The 21,890-nt window shown below is 44.8% G+C and overlaps 1 protein-coding gene across 1 annotated transcript in view; it reads right to left on the bottom strand.

The window, feature by feature from the left end:
* Positions 1-21,890, bottom strand: part of LOC137538963 (cocaine esterase-like) — a 41,004-nt gene that overhangs the window by 12,122 nt on the left and 6,992 nt on the right. Inside the window, exons 2-8 of the mRNA XM_068261410.1 lie at positions 19,659-19,866; positions 17,486-17,624; positions 16,229-16,362; positions 9,288-9,444; positions 7,799-7,912; positions 5,853-5,948; positions 5,631-5,771 (exon numbers count right to left, since the gene is read on the bottom strand). Coding sequence (XP_068117511.1) covers positions 5,631-5,771; positions 5,853-5,948; positions 7,799-7,912; positions 9,288-9,444; positions 16,229-16,362; positions 17,486-17,624; positions 19,659-19,866 — 989 coding nt within the window. The remainder of the gene's footprint in view (positions 1-5,630; positions 5,772-5,852; positions 5,949-7,798; positions 7,913-9,287; positions 9,445-16,228; positions 16,363-17,485; positions 17,625-19,658; positions 19,867-21,890) is intronic.

Here is a 21,890-nt window from a genome sequence, read left to right as displayed (position 1 = left end):
AGTTTTGACAGTCCCTAGACTCCAGGAGGGCTGCTTGCTGACTTGTGTAAGAGATTGGCAGGGACAGCAGTCCTATTACCAGCAACTAGTCTCTGTGTAATGTGGGACTGCAATACAGATAAACTGCTCCATCTCAGGCTATTCTCAGTCTCACTCCACTCCTCCTATCTCTGTATGTGTATAGTGTATGTCTACTGTGTGCTGTGTATAGTGTGCTCTGTGTGTGTGTGTGTGTGTGTGTGTGTAGTGTGTGTACTGTGTGTGTAGTGTGTGTACTGTGCTGTGCGTGTCTAAAGTGTGTGTGTGTGTACTGTGTATAGTGTGTAGAGATGGGCTGAACGGTTCGCCGGTGAACGGTTCCAGGCGAACTTTGGGGGTTCGCGTTCGCCTGCATCAGGCGAACTTTTGCGGAAGTTCGATTCGCCCCATAAAGCTGTATTGAGCAAAATTTTTCACCTCCATTTTACTGTCAGCAGACATGTTATTGTGAAACACACTGCTTAAGACCCCACCCACCCTCCCTTCAAGCTAGGTCCTTTTATACCATTTGACTCAGTTGTCTGCCTACACTAATTAGTTATGGGACAGCTGCTACACACTCTGCTAGGGAGATTTTAATTGGCCTCCCTCCTCCCACTGCCCTTCTACCAATTCCCTCCTCCCTCCTACCGGAGGGAGGAGGGTCTCTTCTGCCAGGGAATTATACTATTTTAAAAACCAGTATACATCATACCATAGCCGGGAATCGAACCCAGATCTCACTGTGTGGTGGGCACGTCACCCTAAGCACTGTACCACTACAGTAGTAAGTGAAGCTTGCCTAAAATTTAACATTTATGCTCAACGCAATAGAACCATTAGGTTGCTTAAAGGAGAACTGTAGTGAGAGGTATATGGAGGCTGCCATATTGATTTACTTTTAAGCTATACCAGTTGCCTGGCAGCCCTGCTGATCTATTTGGCTGCAGTAGTGTGAATCACACCAGAAACAAGCATGCAGCTAATCTTGTCAGATCTTACAAAAATGGCAAACACCAGATCATACCATAGCTGGGAATCGAACCCAGATCTCACTGTGTGGTGGGCACGTCACCCTAAGCACTGTACCACTACAGAAGTAAGTGAAGCTTGCCTAAAATTTAACATTTATGCTCAATGCAATAGAACCATTAGGTTGCTTAAAGGAGAACTGTAGTGAGAGGTATATGGAGGCTGCCATATTGATTTCCTTTTAAGCTATACCAGTTGCCTGGCAGCCCTGCTGATCTATTTGGCTGCAGTAATAATAATCCAAACATTTGTATAGCGCTTTTCTCCTGTCAGACTCAAAGCGCTCAAGAGCTGCAGCCACAGGGACGCACTCAAGAGGCCACCCTGCAGTGTTAGGGAGTCTTGCCTTGAACTCCTTACTGAATAGGTACTTGACCTAGCCAGGATTCAAACCCTGGTCTCCCATGTCAAAGGCAGAGCCCTTAACCAGTACACTATCCAGCCACTGTAGTGTGAATCACACCAGAAACAAGCATGCAGCTAATCTTGTCAGATCTTACAAAAATGTCAAACACCAGATCTGCTGCATGCTTGTTCAGGGTCTAGGGCTAAAAGTATTGGAGGCAGAGGATCTGCAGGATAGCCAGGTAACTGGTATTGCTTAACCACTTGCCGACCGCACGCTTATACCGTGCGTCGGCAAAGTGGCAGCTGCAGGACCAGCGACGCAGTATTGCGTCGCCAGCTGCAGGCTGATTAATCAGGAAGCAGCCGCTCGTGCGAGCGGCTGCTTCCTGTCAATTCACGGCAGGGGGCTCCGTGAATAGCCTGCGGGCCGCCGATGGCGGCTCGCAGGCTAAATGTAAACACAAGCGGAAATAATCCGCTTTGTTTACATTGTACGGCGCTGCTGCGCAGCAGCGCCGTAAGGCAGATCGGCGATCAGCGGCCGGGGATCGCCGCCATGTGACAGGAGACAGCCTGTCACTGGCTGCACAGGACGGATAGCGTCCTGTGCAGCCCGGATCTCCAGGGGGGGCCAGGTAGGAGAGGGAGGGGGAGGATTTCGCCGCGGAGGGGGGCTTTGAGGTGCCCCCCCCGCAACACCCGGCAGGCAGGAGCGATCAGACCCCCCCAGCACATCATCCCCCTAGTGGGGAAAAAAGGGGGGCGATCTGGTCGCTCTGCCTGCACGCTGATCTGTGCTGGGGGCTGCAGAGCCCACCCAGCACAGATCAGCTAAGACAGCGCTGGTCCTTAAGGGGGGGTAAAGGGTGGGTCCTCAAGTGGTTAAAAGGAAATCAATATGGCAGCCTCCATATACCTCTCACTACAGTTCTCCTTTAAGCAACCTAATGGTTCTATTGCATTGAGCATAAATGTTAAATTTTAGGCAAGCTTCACTTACTTCTGTAGTGGTACAGTGCTTAGGGTGATGTGCCCACCACACAGTGAGATCTGGGTTCGATTCCCAGCTATGGTATGATCTGGTGTTTGACATTTTTGTAAGATCTGACAAGATTAGCTGCATGCTTGTTTCTGGTGTGATTCACACTACTGCAGCCAAATAGATCAGCAGGGCTGCCAGGCAACTGGTATAGCTTAAAAGGAAATCAATATGGCAACCTCCATATACCTCTCACTACAGTTCTCCTTTAAGCAACCTAATGGTTCTATTGCATTGAGCATAAATGTTAAATTTTAGGCAAGCTTCACTTACTTCTGTAGTGGTACAGTGCTTAGGGTGATGTGCCCACCACACAGTGAGATCTGGGTTCGATTCCCAGCTATGGTATGATCTGGTGTTTGACATTTTTGTAAGATCTGACAAGATTAGCTGCATGCTTGTTTCTGGTGTGATTCACACTACTGCAGCCAAATAGATCAGCAGGGCTGCCAGGCAACTGGTATAGCTTAAAAGGAAATCAATATGGCAGCCTCCATATACCTCTCACTACAGTTCTCCTTTAAGCAACCTAATGGTTCTATTGCATTGAGCATAAATGTTAAATTTTAGGCAAGCTTCACTTACTTCTGTAGTGGTACAGTGCTTAGGGTGACGTGCCCACCACACAGTGAGATCTGGGTTCGATTCCCAGCTATGGTATGATGTATACTCATGTATGTATTCCCAGCTATGGTATGATGTATACTGGTTTTTAAAATAGTCTAATTCCCTGGCAGAAGAGACCCTCCTCCCTCGGGAGAAGGGGAGGAGGGAGGATAAAATCTCCCTAGAAGAGTGTGTAGCAGCTGTCCCAGAACTAATTAGTGTAGGTAGGCAAATGGTATAAAGGACCTTGCTTGGAGGAGGGAGGGAGGGTGGGTCCTCCAGCAGTGATGTGTATTTCACTCAATTAGGTGTGGCTCCAGGTATTAGAGCTTTTGAAACATGTTTTCTATCATTTTTCCAGCTGATAGAATGTTTTAAAACTTTGAAAGTTCGCCTCCCCATTGAAGTCTATTGCGGTTCGCGAACTTTTTCGCGAACCGAACCTTTTGCGGAAGTTCGCGAACAGGGTTCGCGAACCTAAAATCGGAGGTTCGGCCCAACTCTAATAGTGTGTATGTTGTGTGCAGTGTGTGTACTGTGTGTGTGTATATGTTGTGTGCAGTGTGTGTGTGTGTATAGTGTGTGTACTGTGCTGTGCATGTCTAGAGTGTGTGTGTGTGTGTGTGTGTGTGTGTGTGTGTGTGTGTGTGTGTGTGTGTGTGTGTGTGTGTGTACTGTGTATAGTGTGTATGTTGTGTGCAGTGTGTGTACTGTGTGTGTGTGTGTGTACACTGTGTGTGTGTGTATAGTGTGTGTGTGTGTACTGTGTGTGGTGTGTGTGAGTGCATGCCGCAATAAGTATATTTTATGGTGAAACGCTCTGCTGCATAACAACTATTGTCTGGTGAACCCATGCCGCAATAAGTACATTTTCCGGTGAAACGCTGCTGCATTATGATTTTCGGGGGTCTTGGGGGTGGGGTTCACCACAGGAGTGGTGTTCATCATGAGGGGTGCGGGGTATGGGACTGGGGGCAATCACGGGGGGGGGGGGGGGGTGCCACAGGATTTCTCGCCTGGAGTGACAAAATGGCTAGAGACGCCCCTGGCTGGACCTATTCTTTCCTACCTCCCACCAGTAACTACAGACATGCTCTAGTGTTTCACCTATTCTGAGGAATACCCTACCTCCCACCAGTGACTGCATAATTTAGTGTGGCACCTATTCGATGGGATTATTTGCCTCCTTTAAAGAGACACTGAAGTGAAAAAAAATTATGATATAATGAATTGGTTGTGTAGTATGGATAATTACTAGAACATTAGTAGCAAAGAAAAATTTCTCATATTTTTATTTCCAGTTATATAGTGTTTTTTTTTATAACATTGCATCATTTTCTCATCATTCTCTAATATTTGCGGTTTACACACTACTCAGCAATCTAAATGATTTTACAGAGTAGACTAGTGAAATGTTGAACTGTCCTCTGGAGAAAAAAAGAAAATACAGTGACTGACAGTTAAGATAACAAGCTTCAGAAGACAGAGCTCTCTGTGACTTGAAAGAGGTGGAACTCAATGGCTCTTTTGCATAGATAACTGGAGTTACTTAACTCTTCCTGTACTGGAAACAATATTAGACTCCTATCTCTGCTCCTAATGTTTTATTTCTTAGCTGTACTACACATACAAATCATTATATCATATGTTTTTTTTCGCTTTAGTGTCTCTTTATCTGATTACACAATTTCTGTAGTGCTGCATAGATTCTATGGGATTCCTTGCCTCCCACCAGCGACTACATACTTTCTCTAGTGCTGCACCTCTTCTGTGGGATACCCTACCTTCCCCCAGTGACTACATAATTTCACAGATACTAAGTATAAACACCACACAGTGATCATACTGCTCAGGAAAGAAACACAGTTTGTTTCCTAAAAGAGAAAATATTTTAGCAAGAATACTAAAAATACGTCTCAGATCAACAGCCAAAAACATTGTGACGATGCTAAAGAAAACAGGCAGACAAGTATCCATTTATCTATATCCACAGCAAAACAAGTCCTATATGATACTCACCGTAACTTGAAATTCTGCTCAGCAGGAAAGAGACCTCTGCTCCAAAGAGACCAATAAAAAGCCAGACTGCCCTTTGCAGAAGCACATGGGGCAAAGATCTTACCTTCTAGAGGAACGTCCTTTAGTCTGCTTAATCCAAGATAGAACTGTTTAACCATAGTGACCAACTTCATGCTTTCTTTCAAAGAAAAGGGTGAGGCTTGCAAGCCAGAGATCATCAAGCATGAGGGTGGGAGCACCATGTTGTGGGAGGTAGGATCACGAGGAAGGAAAATAATGTAGATAAACTGCAGCAACATCTCAAGAGCTTATCAAGGAAGTTGATTCTCAGTCAAATGTCTCTCCCAAGGACCCTAAGCATGCCTCGTTTTCGCAATGGGTTGGCCCTTTCTAAAATTACATGGAGTCAATCACCATCATAAGGCAGAGTGCTAGCTTTTCGAAAGGTATCTTACATGTTTTAAATTGATTCTAGGCAGACAATGGTCAAGAGGTCCTCTTTAACTCTTAAAAGACAGTATAGTGCCACTACAACAAAGCAGTAAATAGCTGTAATTGGATTTCTTACCTTTGGAATCACCCATCCAAACTCATGCTCATTCACCCCAATCATAAATGGGACCTTGATGTTTTCTTTGGCAGCCAAAATCTCCTCCACTGGTTTTGGAAGGAAAACTCCATCCACGCAAGTTGGTATCAATACAAATTTCTGCACAGACACAACGGACATGACATGACCATTAAAGAGAAACTAACTCTAGAAGAAGAGGCTGGTCGTGATGGAACGTACCATTGATGAGATGATTGAGAGGATTTCTTGCTCAGACTTCTTCTTCAGACAGTCTACCAAGGTTGTTGGCTCACATCCGGACGCATCTGCCACAAACTGAAAGGGAAAGCCAGAGAAGATGAGAAAACAATAACTTCTGGTCTACCATCTTGTCTCTCAATGTTGTTCTCATCAATAACGAACCCAATGGTTCTTGTTTTGTTTCTAGGGGTAAGATTTCACCTTCTGACTGCCCTAATACTGGTTGGTCATGGTCTTGGAAACACACCCTCTATTATTCTTTTAAAGCCCATACAGTTTACAGAAAGGGGGCTGTGGTGGATTGTCGGACCCTGGAAGGGGGTTGGGAACTAGTCAAACTCAACAGAGGTACAAAAGGCACCCATGTTGATAAAGCGTTAAAAAAAATGGAAATAATCAAAGGACGATAAACTTACCTTCCTACTGGAGTATATTTTTACCTTAAACCACTTACGAGGCGAAATAGTCCAAAAAAGTTAAATACCTGCATGAAATATCAATGCACGGAGGGCGCCGTCCGCGCCCTCCGTGCCGTTCCACCGGGTCCCCGCAGCTCAATGTGCCCCCCCCCCCGGCCTGTCCCGACCCCACAGCCCGGGTCGGGCTCTCCTTCCTCCACTAAAATGGCCGCCGGAGCTGGCCGCGGCTGCGCAGTCCGCGGCTGCACAGTCCGCATATGTGCGAGTGTGGCTGCGCAGCTCTAGGGCCTTGCCCCTGATCCACACAACAGGAGACGGCCTATAGCATGGATCGGGGCAGGCCCTAGAGCTGCGCAGCCGCACTCGCGCATATGCGGACTGCGCAGCCGCGGCCAGCTCCAGCGGCCATCTTAGTGGAGGAAGGAGAGCCCGACCCGAACTGTGGGGTCGGGACCGGCCCGGGGGGCACATTGAGCTACGGGGACCCGGCGGAACGGCACGGAGAGCGCGGACGGCGCCCTCCACGCATTGATATTTCATGCAGGTATTTCACTTTTTCGGACTAGTTCGCCTTGTAAGTCCTTTAACCACTTCTGTACCAGCAGTCTCTGACCCCTTAAGGACCACAGACTGCTGGTATGGTAAAACGCGCCTCCCGACAAATCGTCGCACATGCCCACCACTCTCGCTGGTCATGACGCTGTCTCATCTTTCTGCCGTCTCTGTAACGGAAGAGTGCTGTCAGCCCGTCAGGAGCCGCTCTCATTGGCTCCTGACGCTGTCTATCAATGTGAACAAATGTGATTGGCTCTCTGTGATCACACGGTCAGGAGCCAATGAAAGCAGCTCCCAACCTGCTCACAGAGTTCTGCCGTCTTATAGACAGCAGAGTGAGTGAATTGCGGCGGGTGCAGATCGGTGGTAACCGCAGGGACGAGTGATTCATTAGGACATTGAATCTACGTCCAGTCAGAGCTGCAGCACCACCTGCTGGATGTAGATTCGTACTGCTTCGGTCCAGAACCAGTTAAGAAATATGAGAGAAGTATAGACATTTTACTGAACACTGCCAGCTTTATCAGATAAAATATCACAACGGAAGATGATGGCATTATGTAAATAAATAATAATAATTAAGTCTCCTCTGTTCCTAATACTGTACTACCATGAGCAGGCACAGGCACTTACACGAGGGTTAGTAGCAGAGGACACTTATTTATATAATGAAGACGGCAGTATCCAGCTTCCGGCCTTTATAATTAAGGTAAGGTAGGGAAGGGGGGGGGGGGGGGGTTAGAGAAGTCATTAGTCAGGCCCCTGGGCATCCAGTGGGCCCAGGGAAATTGCCTAGGTTACCTTGTGAACGATATAGCACAAAGTGAAAGAGTGGATGCTAAAACTGAATTGTGTGCAGCTTTTTATAATGTATTATTTTATGACGGCAACTAAACTTTTAAATAATCTTCTACAAGTCCACATGAGAAGTAAACATGGAGAAGAACTTACATCCCTGTAGAAAATAAGCTCCTCCGGTTTGCTGACCATCAGACCCGGCATAGGGGACACTCCGCTCTGAGCGATGGCGCGGTGAAACAAACCTTCAGACAGCGGCGATAACACCTGAAATTAAACCAGCAGCATCATAAATACTCTGTTATTGTCCTGTTAAAAGGGTCTCTGCTCTCTACTACTTGGCTTACTTAAAGCGGACCTAAACTCAGAACTTCCTCTCTGCTCTAAAAGATAAGCAACAGCATTATAACCTTTAAAAAACATTTGCTTGTTACAGCTTATAGAACTCCTTCTGAGATTCTGCTGTGTGGTTACTTCCTGATATCCTGGGAGCACAGAAAGGGTTAACCTCCTGTGTTTACATATTAGTTCAAACTTAGGCAGAGTTGGCAGCTCAAGTTACACTAACTCATTACTTGCTGATAAGGGAGAATAAGACAGGCTGTTGTCTATAAAACACACAGAGGGTAGACAGGGTAGATTTCTCTGTGTTCTCATTGTCTCCTGTGCAAGACCTCAGGTCCACTTTAACCAGCTTTGTAAAATTCTGATCCCTGCCTGCACACCATCACATGAATTGCATGAGTGATTGAGTGTTCATATGCTAAAAGGCCAATGTTTAGAAGGTACATTAGAGTAAAAACAGCACAGATGAAGCTCTGATGAAGGAGTCTTTTGTTTTGTAACTTTTTGACAGAGGTGTTTTGAAACCCAGATCCAGAAGAAGTAAATCCCTTGTGCTTCAGATAATATTGAAAGGAGTAGTTAATTTACTTGTCTTTATTGCTGTTAGTGTCTGTATTGGGAAGATTTGCCTTAATTTCCATTTCCCGGGACTCAGACGTGGTAAATAAACAAAAACAACAGAAAATCAAAAGAAGGCCTGTAGTGCAACGTCTGGCATTCTGATGCTTTATTAATTATTCATGTTGTAGCAGCAGGATAAAATGTGCTGTCTGTTAAAAGAAAATCTCAGAACTTCCATGATAGATGGATAGAGGTAGATAGATACTGGATGGAGATAGATAGATAGATACCTCCCAACTTTTTGAGATGAGAAAGAGGGACACTTAAGCCCCGCCCCACCACACCCCTGATCACGCCCCATCACACCCCTAGTTATGCATACCATAAAGATTTCATAAGAAAAATATGTTGATTTATAATTCAAACCACACTGGTCCTGTCTTTCCTGGTTCATTTTCCTTCATAGTAACATTTTACAATTAGTAATATATCAATTTAAAGGATGGGAATAAAGTTTAGAGTCAATAAAACATATTTTTAGTAGAGAAATATATATATTTACATAGAAAGAGGGACAAAGTCCTGAAAGAGGGACAAATGAGGAGGAAAGAGGGACAGGGCTCCCAAAGAGGGACTGTCCCTCCAAAAGAGGGACAGTTGGGAGCTATGTAGATAGATAGATAGATAGATAGATAGATAGATAGATAGATAGATTCATAGATATTGTAGAACTTACCAGGGTTGACACACTGGCTCCGCCGGCTGACTCCCCAAATATAGTAACAGATTTGGGGTCTCCCCCAAAATTCTGGATGTTCTCCTGAATCCAACGCAAAGCTGCAATCTGGTCCAAATGTCCATAATTTCCGGTGGCTGCCTGACCATCTCCAGTGCTGTGTAGAGAGTTTTAATGTTAAAGTTAAGCATGAAGTAATGTTTAGTATATTTGTTTACAGTAATAGCATACTATGGTATAATAGGCCCAGTCAAAGTTCAGACCTCAACCCATTCGATATGCTGCAGGACCTGAACCACTTCGCAAGTAGTAGAGGTTGTTTCCACTTCATGGACCACAGCAGTCTTGTCATTTTAGCTGTGTCCCCATTTATAATCCACAATAACTTTATCGCTTCTTAAAATAATTCTGTAATAATAAATATGTTTTTCTCTCTCTTTAGCCACCATTTTTCCTTCTGTACATTTTAAACACTTAAAGGGATCCAAGCAGCTTTTTTTCTGTCGTTTTTTTCCTGGTTCCTAATAGCTGTAGAAGCTGCAGACCACGCCCCCCCCCCCCCCCCCCCCCACCGCTCTTATTTATCCAGGGAAGATGTGAATGTAGGGGGAACAGAGGTGGCACAGGGGGACAAAAGAGGTACACTGTGTGTGTGCGCATGTGTGTGCGTGCGTGAGTGTGTGTGTCTTGACCGATTTGAACGAAACTTGGTATACAGATCCCTTACTACCTGGGATGATAGGTTCTGGGGGTCTTGCGGCCCCCTGCACATGTGGGCAGAGCTACAAACAGCCAATCAGATTTCACACATTCAAGTCAATGGAAAAATGTAAAAGGCTGCCATTCTCACAGTAATCAAGCCAGAGTCCCCACACTTGGCACAGTTGGTCACTTGGTGACCGAGGTTACAAATCCAGGAAAAGTGGGCGGAGCATAAAATAGCCAATCAAATTTCAGCCATTCATTTTAAATAGGAAAATGTAAACTGCAGCCATTCTTAGACTGTTAATCGCAGGGTTCTCAAACTTGCCACAGTTGGTTACTGGGTGACTGGGATTTGATATTCTGGAAAGTGGGTGGAGCCTACAACAGTCAATCAAAATTCACCTATTGATTTTCAAGGGGAATATTTAAACTGCTGCCATTCTTACACTGTTAATGGCAGAGGCATCAAACTTGCTGCAGTCTGTCTTTGGGTAACTGGTGTTCAAATTCACTAAAGGGGCGGGGCCACAAACAGCCAATCAGATTTCCTTGGTGGATAAACTGCTTCCAGTCACACATTTTTGATGCCAGGAACTTGAAAGCTCACAAACTTGGTCATTGAGTGACTGTGTGTCCAGGTTACAAAAAGTGGGCGGAGCCAAAACCAAATTTGACCAGGAAAATATAAACTGTAGCCATTCTTACACCGTTAATGGCAGGGTTCTCAAAGTTTGCACATTTGGTCACTGGGTGGATGAGATTAAGAATTTGGAAGGTAGGTGGAGCCTACAACAGCCAATAAAAATTCACCTTTCGGTTTTCAAAGGGAATATTTAAGCTGCTACCATTCTTATACTGTTAATAACAGATGCCTCAAACCTGGTACAGTTGGTCACTGGGTGATTAGGGTTCAAAATCAGAAAGGGGGCAGAGCCACAAACAGCCAATCAGATTTGTTTATTTTTTAATGGGAATATACAAAGTATTTATACCAAGGACCCCAAAGCTGATAAACTTGATAGAGTGACTGTATGTCAAGGTTAGAAAAAGTGTGCGGCGCCAACAACTAAATTTTTTACATGACAGGGTTCCCAAACTTGAAACAATTGGCCACTGGGTGACTGGGATTAATATTCAGAAATGTGGGTGGAGCCTATAAAACAGCCAATCAAAATTTACCTATTGATTTTCAAGGGGGAACATTTACATTGCTACCATTCTTACACTGTTAGCAGAGGTCTCAAACCTAATACAGTCAGTTATTGGGTGACTGGGGTCCAAATTCACTAAAGTGAGTGGAGCCACAAACAGCCAATCAGATTTGTTAGATTGATTTCAGCCATTCTGTTATTGGCAGGGTTCTCAAACTTGACACAGTTGGTCACTGGGAGACTAGGATTAATATACGGAAAAGTAGGTGGAGCCTACAAGAGCCAATCAAAATTCACCTATTCATTTTCAAGGGGAATATTGAAACTACTGTCATTCTTACACTGTTAATGACAGAGGCCTCAAACCTGCTACAGTTGGTCATCAAGTGACTGTGGTTCAAATTCACTAAAGGGGTGGAGCCACAAACATCCAATCAGATTTGCTTTTTTTGAGGATAAACTGCTTCCATTCACACAATTTTGATGCCAGGAACCCAAAAGCTCACAAACTTGGTCATTGAGTAGTGACTGTGTGTCAAGGTTACAAAAAGTGGGTGGAGTCAAAAACAGATTTTTCTGGGAAATTGTAAACTGCAGCCCTTCTTCACTGTTAATGGCAGAGTTCTCAAACTTTGCACAATTGGTTACTGGGTGACTGGGATTAATATTCATAAAAGTGGGTGGAGCCTAAAAAAGCCAATCAAAATCACAGGTTGATTTTCAAGTTTTCAAGGGGAATATTAAAATTGCTGCCATTCTTGCACTGTTAATGGCACAAGCCTCAAACCTGGTACAGTTAGTCATTGGGGTTCAAATTCAGAAAAGGGGACAGAGCCACAAACAGTTTCATTTCTTGGGAAAATACAAATTATTGATGCCAAGGACCCCAAAGCTCACAAACTTGGTCATTAAAGAGATTCCGTAACAAAAATTGCATCCTGTTTTTTATCATCCTACAAGTTCCAAAAGCTATTCTAATGTGTTCTGGCTTACTGCAGCACTTTATACTATCACTGTCTCTGTAATAAATCAATGTATCTTTCCCCTGTCAGACTTGTCGGCCTGTGTCTGGAAGGCTGCCAAGTTCTTCAGTGTTGTGGTTCTGTGATGCATCTCCCCCCTTCAGGCACCTCTCTGCACACTGCCTGTGTATTATTTAGAATAGATTATGGCAGGTTCTCTCTGCTCTATTATCTTTTACAAGCTGGATAAATCCTCCTCTGAGCTGGCTGGGCTTTCACATACTGAGAAATTACAGACAAGGGCAAAGCTGTTTGCAAGAAGAAAAGAGCTGCCTGAAACTTCAGTGCATGAGAACAGAAGGGGGAAAGAAACACACAATGATCTCTTGAGATACAAAAGGAAGGGTGTATACAGCCTGCTTGTGTATGGATGTATTTTCTATGTATTTTCTATGTATTTTCTATAACCTACTTCCTGTTTTGGTGGCCATTTTGTTTGTTTATAAACAAACTTTTAAAAACTGTTTTTAACCACTTTTAATGCGGCGAGGAGCGGCGAAATTGTGTCAGAGGGTAATAGGAGATGTCCCCTAACGCACTGGTATGTTTACTTTTGTGCGATTTTAACAATACAGATTCTCTTTAAGTGACTGTATGTCCAGGTTACAAAAAGTAGGCAGAGCCAAAACCAAATTTCACTGGGAAAATGTGGACTGCAGGCCTTCTTACACTGTTAATGGCAGGGTTCCCAAACTTTCCCCAGATGGTCAATGGGTGACTGAGATTAATATTCAGGGAAGTGGGTGGAGCCTATAATAGCCAATCAAAATTCACCTGTTGATTTTCAAGGGGAATATTTAAATTGCTGCCATTTTTACACTGGTAATAGCAGATGCCTCAAACCTGCTACAGTTGGTCATTGGGTGACTGGGGTTCAAATGCTGGAGAGGGGCAGAGCCACAAACAGCGAATCTGATTTGTTTAATTTCTATGGGAATATACAAATGATTGATGCTAAAGACCCCAAAGCTCACAAACTCGGTCATTGAGTGTTTGTGCGTTAGGGTTAGAAGAAGTGGGCGGAACCAACACCAGTCAAATACATACCCGGGCAATGCCGGGTCATCAGTGGGTGGAGACAAATACAAATTTCACTGGGAAAATGTAAACTGCAGCCATTCTTACACTGTTAATGGGAGGGTTCTTAAACTTTGCACAGTTGGTCACTCAGTGAATGGGATTAATATTCAGGATAGTGGGTGGAGCCTACAAACGCTTCACCTATTTCTTTTCAAGGGAATATTTAATTGCTACCATTCTTGCACTGTTAATGGCACAAACCTGGTACAGTTGGTCATTGGGTGACTGGGGTTCAAATTCAGAAAAGGGGGTGGAGCCACAAACAACCCATCAGATATTTTCATTTCAATGCAAATTATTGATGCCAAAGACCACAAAGCTCACAAACTTGGCCATTGAGTATTTGTTAGGGTTAGAAAAAGTGGGTGGAGCCAACACCAGCCAAATACATACCTGGGCAACGCCGGGCAATCAGCTAGTGATCTAATAACTACCAGCATTTTGTGGGAGAGAAAACTGACTAGTGGGTTTTTATGGTGGGAACATTTCCCTACTTGTTTGAGGGTCACCATACTCATATCTGGGAAGGAGACGCGGGCCCATTGTCTGTGGTTTGCACTCTCACAGGGAAATCTTCATTAGCCACACCCACTGCATGTTATGGGCACGCCCAGTGCTTTGGGGCAGTGGTGGCTCTAGCTTCAAATGAAGGGGGGGAAGGGGGGGCACAATGGTGTGGCCAGTTTGGGTGATCAATCAAGATAAATGTTTGTATGGCAAGCTTTGGATATTTTTGCCGAAATCAGAGGCTTTTGAGAAGAACAGATTGTCCAAATGATGGTACTACTATTGAAGAAAAGTCACCTACAGATGTACTTGGCTAGTTTACTGGCATGCTTTAATCCTTACTTGCTAGCAAGCTGCTCCTGTGTAGACATATCACAGACAAATCATTCCAGCCCCCAGCCTGGGTCTCATGACTCTGCAAGCAAGGGAAGGGGAAACAGGCAGGAGGGAGAGAGACACTGTGTATGTAATTCTTTATCTTAGTAGCTAAGCATTGCTGGAGACCAGAGCTTGTATTTTACAGACAGTAAGTTGTGAATCAGGATAATTATTATTCAAAACTTCCTATCTGTAAAATACAAGCTCTAATTTATTGGCTAATTCAAAAGAAAAACCGTAAACAGTTCAGTTTGTAAGCCTTCTTCAGACTCTCTTCCTGTTGACTGACAACGTTAGAACATTGAATCAGAAGGAGGTAGAGAGATTTTTTTTGCAAATATACAGTAAGTGTCATCCAGATACATTAACTACAAGGAATCTTGCAAGGATTGGGAGGTATTAATGGCAAATAGATAAGACTCAGGCTGACATGGAGAGTTTTTTTTTTTTTTTACAAACCCTCTCCTGTTTATTGTCTGCTGCTGGAGCCAAAACAGTCAACTGTATGTCACTGAGCAGGAGGGGGGCACTCACTGAGGCACAGTGATTCCTAGGAGGGGCCAATGCCCCAGCATGCCCCAGTGTAACACCATCCATCCGCGTACGTTAAAAAAGGGCGCCGGGAAAAAAGGGCGCAGGGTTTTAAAAGATAATCATGAATAACGTTTAAAAAAAATTGTGTTATATTTCGTTTAAAAATAATGTTTTATAAAGTTATAAATCATTAAATAATGTGTATAAAATCGGCAATTTTAAAAACGTTAATCTTCCCTGTTTAATAATTGAAATTTATAATAACGTTTTATAAAACATTAATAAGAATTTTACTAAAGCTATACCTAACCCTACTCTCACACAGAACCCTCCCTGTACCTATCCCTAACCCCTAGACCCCCCTGTTGGTGCCTAACCCTAAGACCCCCTGTTGGTGCCTAACCCTAAGAACCCCCTGGTGGTGCCTAACCCTAAAACCCCCCTGTTGGTGCCTAACCCTAAGACCCCCCTGTTGGTGCCTAACCCTAAGACCCCCCTGTTGGTGCCTAACCCTAAGACCCCCCTGTTGGTGCCTAAACCTAAGACCCCCCTGTTGGTGCCTAAACCTAAGACCCCCCTGTGATAAGCATTAATAACGTTTTCAAAAAATATGGTGCGGTTTTTCGTTTAAAAATGAAAAAAAAAAAAAAATTGTACGGTTTTTCGTTTAAAAGTGATGTTTTAAAAAATATTGTACTGTTTTTCGTTTAAAAATAATGTTTTAAAAATTATAAATCATTAAATAATGTGTAATCATGAGAAACAGTTATAAAACATTAAAAGTCTCCGGGCGCCGCTTTTAAAACGTTATTTTTCTCCGGCGCCCTTTTTTCCTGTTGGGCGCCGATTTAAACGATATTTATTATGGGAGTGAATGGCGGCGCCCTTTTTGTCCACCTGCCTCATGCGCCCAAATTTCCTGCTTCCATCCATCCTTGAGAGGTGTTTTTCTGCTAAGGGAACAGAACTCCTTCACCGCATCAAAGGTACAATGGACAGGGCCATATTTTGGGTGATCACCTCCTTTTCTCAGCTTTTAATTTTTGGGATCTTTTAAAGAGACTCTGAAGCCTTAGAAAATACACGTTTTTATTTCCTGTTTTTCTTAAGAATGATTGTCATACCTGAAACGCTGCATCCCCGCGGCTAAACGCTCACTTATTCCCTCCGAAATCCCGGGGCGAAAATCCATGACTTTCAAAGTCGTGGATTTTGTTGCCCGGCGGAGTCAGAGCTTTGGCCTGTAGCTCTGCCTCCATTCGCGTCAATCTGCGCTGATCGACGCCTCTCCTCCCCTGCGGATTTCGGGGGGATTAAGTGAACGTTCAGCCACGGGGATGCAGCGTTTCAGGTATGTCATTCATTCTTAAGAGGAACAGGAAATAAAATGTTTTTTTTCCCTGAGGTTTCAGAGTCTCTGTGAATGTTTTTATGAAGGGGATACGTCTCCTAATAAAAAATATTGCACTTGAACCATGTTGTTTAGTTCTTGATTTGTTTCAGCCCAAATGGATGCCCTTATAGAGCATTTATAATGAAAGACAAAAGACGTATTGTGACCTACCTGAGGAAGCCCAGAATTCCCAGTCTGTACTGGATCGCCACATACACCACGTTTTCATAGACACTCAGTGCAGAGCCATCATACATACTGGCAGACTCCATTACTAGGCCTCCCCCATGTATATACACCATGACCTGAGGGAAGAAGACAAATGATCATTTGTTAATAACTGTCACCGGTCATGTCACATTTACCGTATTTGCCGAGCGCTGCTCATGGTTAACCACAGCAGTGTGTGGCAGCAGATTTAGTGCCATGGAGTATGGGATGCATTGTCAGTCACTAGAAACAGCGTCATTAGCTGGTAATCATCTCCTGAATGTAGCCCTAGATCTGCCTCCCATTTCTTTATGTCAGTAAATGTATATCAGCTAGCAATGCATAATGTTTTATATATTGCACATCTGTACTGTTTGCAATTAATATATTGAAAGTGCCTGTCTCTGGCAGGCTGCATCCAGTATTCCCTTATTGCCAGTAGAATGGGAGTCCCTTCCATAGCAGATCAGCTGATCCAGCCCACCTCCTCCCACTGCACTCTTTGTGGCCAGCACTGCAATTGCAGGTCTTCCCAACTCAGTGGGTAATTAAGTATTTAACTGTATGACCATTCCGATTTGCAGTTTGTTTAGTTGATTTAAACCTGTTATCCTGCTAAGTAAAGCTGTAATCTCTTTTTACTCACAGAGCTCCCTGATGTTGCCTCTACCCCGGGGCCCTGTGATGGCGCCTCCTGCTGGACAGACACCTATCCCGCCTCTCCCTGTGGTTTTAAACCTCCCACCACTGTGCAGTATTAACAGTGTTAGTTGCATATCAATAATCTAAATCACATATTTTCTATCTCTCTGCCAAACACCTTTATAGGTCAAGCCTATTGTGTTCAGCGTTTTTCTACTGCTATAGCCCAGCGCGTGACTTCAACACACTTGGCCCTCCCACAGAATTCTGAAGCCCCTCCCCTGAGTCTCTGGAAGCTATGGCACAGTCTACACTGAAAGAGAAGTGAAGAGGACCTGTCCTGCTGCTGGAATAAGGTTAAGTATGAAGATCCGCTACCGCTACCCAGGACTGGGCTCCTGTAGCCCCCCCCATTAGAGCTATTGTTACGCCTTTGTGTCAGCCCCTGGCCCCCTATGTGTGGATTCGGGTGTTAATATCTGTGTCTCTCTAGCTTTCCAGAAATTAAGAAGAAAAAATGACACTGAAGTTAAAATATGATGTAGCCAAATAGGACAGAGGATAAGTCACACTTACAGGCAGCCTGGCATTGTGCCCTCTGTCCGCCGGTGTGAAGATATTGAGGTACAGACAGTCCTCGGCGTGTACAGCATCAGTAACCACCTCTTGCATCAATCGCATGATTTGTTTTCTCATCTCCAATGGCTGGGGACACCTGTGAATAGAGAGGTGTGAGTATGTGGGAATGGGGGGGCACAGAAAGGAAAAGGATAGAAAGAAACAGCATGGAAGAGACAGGGGGAGGGAACAAAGAAAGGCAGAGGGAGGGGACAGAGAGGGAAGTGGGGTGGGGAGTTGGGGATTGGGGAAGAGTAAGGGGGAGGGAAGAAGTGAGTAGACAAAAGAAGAAGGCAGGTGGGGGGGGGAGGAGAGAAGAGCGAGTGGGAGGTGATGGAAGGAGAGAAATGGGGAGGAAAAGAGAAAGTGAAAGCGATGAAAGAAAGACAGGAAGAGAGGAGGGTGAAGGAATAAATATAGGAGAGGAAGAACAGAGAGTGCAAAGGAAGGAAGAGTTGAGAGGAAAAGTGAGAATTTATTGCATTAGCACCTATGTCAGCGCCCAAGTCTTCCATTAGCCACGAGCGCCAAAATTTCCTGCTTCCGGAGAATGGAAGGGAGGAAGGCATTTGTGTGCAGTGGGGGGGAAAGAGGATGGAAGGGTGGGGGGAGGTAATCGTGTGTGTGTGTGTAGGGTGTGGTGGGGGTGGCAGGTTAGAAGTAGGGCCAGGGTGCTATTAGATAGCAAAAGCTAACAGATCATTTACAAACCAATTCAGTCAATCATTTACACACCAATCCATATATACTCGCATATAAGCCGACCCACATATAAGCCAAGCTGCCCACTTTTCCCTCAGAAATCAGGAAAAAGTGATTGACTCGCATATAAGCCCCTCCCCAGTACAGTCCCCTCCACAGTAGCTAGATTTTCCTCCAGTACAAGTCAGCCCACCTCCCCATAGCCAGATGTGCCCCAAGGATGATACAGCTGTGTCTCAGACACCGCTAGATGGCGTCATAGATATGAGACGGCGATTGCCACACAGGGAGAATCCTGATCATTGCACAGCTGACACGCTGCTTGCATGCTCCGCTCCACAAGCCTGGGGACACAGGTAGTCTTGAGTAGTACACTCTGCACACCATGTTGCAGGGGATGGGGGGCACAGACACAGCAGGGAACCAGCTAGTGCATGATCCTTACACTCCTCTGCCAGTAACAAAACCTGCTCCACCCTCTGTTCTGCTCCACTGACTCACATATAAGCCGAGGTGGTAACTTTTAAGCACATTTTTTCTGCTGAAAAATTAGGCTTATACACAAGTATATAAGGTATCCAATATTGGAAAACCTTAGGTGGCCAATGAATGGACAAATTCAGTTGTTGTGATTGAAATGGCCAGTGATCTACTGACTCCCACAGAGCCACTCAATAAGCCTCTTGCCTCCCATTGATTTCAGACACTTCATTGATGAATAGTTGTATTGTGAATGGTGGTAAATGCTTGTAGAGCAGGTAGGAGAGACTATTGAGCAGTGCAATGCAGAGAAGCGTTATGAGTGCAATTACTGTCAGAATGTTCCCTTCGCTCCACCAGATTTGTTCCACCATTACTAAGTCTAGGAATATACTGTAAGTCTGTTCAATGGTCAAGTATCTGCTTTCACTTTCCCTGGAGCCTGTGGATGGATGGAGGCCTATTGCCGGGTCTCCAGTAGTAAGAGGATCAGCCCTGACCCCCTGTATGGTGAGCAGAGCCGGGACAAGGTCCTCCAGCACCCAAGGCTGAGACACCAAAGTGCGCCCCTCCATCCCTGCCGTCACACACTGATTGCTATTAGAGTAAGAGGCGAACCCGCCCCCCCTCCACCTCTCCCCCCAACACCTTAATCTCTAGTTATCTGGCTTTCAGTCACTGCCATGTATCCCCTTTTCTTATTTCTCTCTGCTTATACACAATAGGGGAATGATAGCTGATTGAGTTTTGCGTCCCCTCCTACACAGTGCCCTGAGGCTGGAGCCTCTCTTGCCTCTGCCTCGGACCGGCCTTGATGGTGAGGCCCAGTCCTCAGTACCATTACGCAGCACCACAGCTGACTTATGTCGTACAGCAGGCATGGACATGCATGACTTCTTATTGCCGTGACTCTGACCAGTGAGAGGACAATGCACAGCCTTGTACTTACATGGGAGGATATTCGGAAGCCTCTCTTATGGACCTCCAGGCTTCTGGAGGCTCCGGTGCTGCAAATCGCAATGGTCCCACTGGAGGTTTGGCAAAGGGGATTCCATAGAAGGCGTGCACGGTCCTCTCAGTATCTTTTACCGTTAGCGTTGTTCCTCGGAGAGCCCCGTAACGAGTGTTTACAGTGGGCTTTCCTCCATCTCCAGGACCTGAAAAGGAGACATGAAGAGTTCTGAGATAAGAGAGACCAACCAGCTGCAGGCAGAAGCACAAAGGAGGAGGAGCATATCCCCACTCCCAGCAGAGCGAGCAGAGGGAGACTCCTGGCTATTTATGCTGTGACGATTTGCACATACACCCTGTGTTAATGATTTATAAAGATGGGGTACCAGCACAGCTACCAAGCGATTTAAAGAGGACCTGTTATTGAAAAGAATGTAATTAATAAAATTAATTATTTATTTACAATATTTATTTATCGATGATTTAGTCAGTGTTTGCCCATTGTAAAATCATTCCTCTTCCTGGTTTACATTCTGATATTTATCACAGGCGGCAATATCTTTAGTCCTGGCAGGTGCAGCTCTGCGGAATGTTTGTTTCTGAGAGTAGCTAGTAAGATAATATCTGGTCTCCCAGAATTCTAAACAGCCTAGGTTAAGCATCACTGGGAGGGTGAGGTTACGGCCAATATACAGCAATATAAACATATAGGAAGTGTTTCTCATGCTGATATTAGGACAATTACTGTGAAAGTGGATATCCTGTATATTTTTTGCATTCTACTGTTTGTCACTACAGGGCCTCTTTAATGGAAGTAGATAATGGCAGCATCCATACTCCTCACTTCTGCTCGTAAAGGGAAATTACACTATTTTCTCCCCCTTCCCCCAGGGTCAGTACTAGCTACAATGGGGCCCTGGGCCAAAATTAAGTAAGGAGGGGCCCCCTGATGCCCCTCCTCCACCCAAATCACCCCCATGATCCCTGAGCGGGCTGCCAGGCCTGATCCAATCCTCCCCCCCCCCAATATCATTATGTGTCCATCCTATGCCCCTAAAAGCATGTTTTGGGGTTCCCGTTATTCATCTCCTCCTTTTCCTATACAGGGTAAACACACAGCATCCCCACTCTCATGGATCCCCATAGCTGGAGGGTGCCCTGAGGCAACTGCCCCCTTTGCCTCTATGAAAGTGCTGCCCCTCCCCCTTCTTTACCTCCATTCCAGCATGCAGCCAACTAGGAAGACTGGTGGCTGCACTTACTTTTAAGCCTGGTACCTGTGATCTGTTTTCAGAGTAGATGGTCCAGCTAATAACTTTTCCTACTTAAAGTCACTCTGAAGCGAAAATGTGTAGTCCGGATAATTAAGGACTTGTTCACACCTAGGGCGGGGAAAAAACGTGCAAAAAAAATTGAAAATCGCTGGCGTCAGCAATTTCGATTTTAGATGTGAACAATGCCTAATAGAACATTATCAGTAAAGAAAAGAGTCTCATTTTTTTCAGTTATAGATTTTTTTTAATAACATTGTATCATTCTATCACATTTGCAATTACAAACCACACTTTGGGCCCTGATTCACAAAGCGATGCTAACTGTTTAGCACGCTTGTGAAAAGCCCGGCGTGTAAAAATGAACTCGCATGCAAAGTATCATCGCGGTGCGACCAAAACGGTGCTCCGATGCACCTATAAGGTCGCATGGGGTGTGACCTTAACATCGCACTATCCATCCGCTCTCCTTGATAAAGCGGGGTGACGCCCGCGGACTAGTGGGATCTTGTCCTCTGAGGGGATTCCTTGTTCCCTGTGGTGCTGCTGAGATTGACTTCACCATTTCTGGGCTAAGTATCTCCTATTTGTTGCACTCCTCACTTTATGCTCTTTTTCCTATGGGCTGCTCCTTTGCCTCAATTTTTTTTACCAGGCATCTTATCATTAATACTGTTAATCTGAATAGCAATTGTGCACTTTATTTTTTTATATATGTGATATTTATTCATGTGTTTATTTTTTAGTTCCCATTGCAGTGTTGCTCGGATACCCCTTTTTAAAATCCGAATAGATTCAGATTCGGATACCCAGATATCCGAATCGGATATCCGAATTCAAACTTTTGGGTATCCGAGTAGAATCGGATATCCGAACCCAATATCCGATCGGATTTGGATATCTGGATTGAAAACCGGAAGTGGCCTTTAAAATGCTTCAAAACCCTCTGCTCTCTCTCT

This window comes from Hyperolius riggenbachi, chromosome 11 (genome assembly GCF_040937935.1).
Source record: "Hyperolius riggenbachi isolate aHypRig1 chromosome 11, aHypRig1.pri, whole genome shotgun sequence".
Taxonomy (NCBI): Eukaryota; Metazoa; Chordata; class Amphibia; order Anura; family Hyperoliidae; genus Hyperolius; species Hyperolius riggenbachi.
This window is presented reverse-complemented; position numbering and strand designations above follow the sequence as displayed.